At 35.7% G+C, this 364-nt stretch overlaps 1 protein-coding gene across 1 annotated transcript in view; it reads left to right on the top strand.

Annotated features, from left to right (window-relative positions):
• LOC119594767 (dehydrogenase/reductase SDR family protein 7-like) overlaps positions 1–364 on the top strand; it is a gene marked incomplete at its 5' end in the record, with an annotated part of 10645 nt that overhangs the window by 4554 nt on the left and 5727 nt on the right. Inside the window, 1 exon segment of the mRNA XM_037943859.1 lies at positions 194–306. Within this exon segment, the coding sequence (XP_037799787.1) occupies positions 194–306 (113 nt within the window).

The raw sequence follows: 364 nt of genomic DNA, 5'->3' as shown, positions 1-364 counted from the left end.
CTTTGTCTTTCATGCACAACTGTTCTAACTTGGATATTTGTAATGTGGATGGTGTGGGGAAAAAAGGTGTAATCTGAGAAGAACAGTTGCTGGAATTTGTTCTTCAAGATACAGGATGATTAGCAAAACATTTATACATTCCTGATAACTTAATCCAGCTTGTATATTATTATTTTTATTAATTTTTTGACAGGTTGGGCGACCTTAACAGTCATGGGCCCAGTCGTGGCTGTCAAGATGGCATATAGATTGCTTTATGGAATTCTTGCACGTGCATTCTTCAGTGACAAAGCCCTGTGTGGAAAGGTATTGAGAACAGATTTTTATATTTTTTTGTGTGTGATTTCGTATATCATAGTCTATT

Source organism: Penaeus monodon, chromosome 34 (genome assembly GCF_015228065.2).
Source record: "Penaeus monodon isolate SGIC_2016 chromosome 34, NSTDA_Pmon_1, whole genome shotgun sequence".
Taxonomy (NCBI): Eukaryota; Metazoa; Arthropoda; class Malacostraca; order Decapoda; family Penaeidae; genus Penaeus; species Penaeus monodon.
The sequence above is the reverse complement of the archived record's forward strand: the minus strand, read 5'-3'. Positions and strand labels throughout refer to the sequence as shown.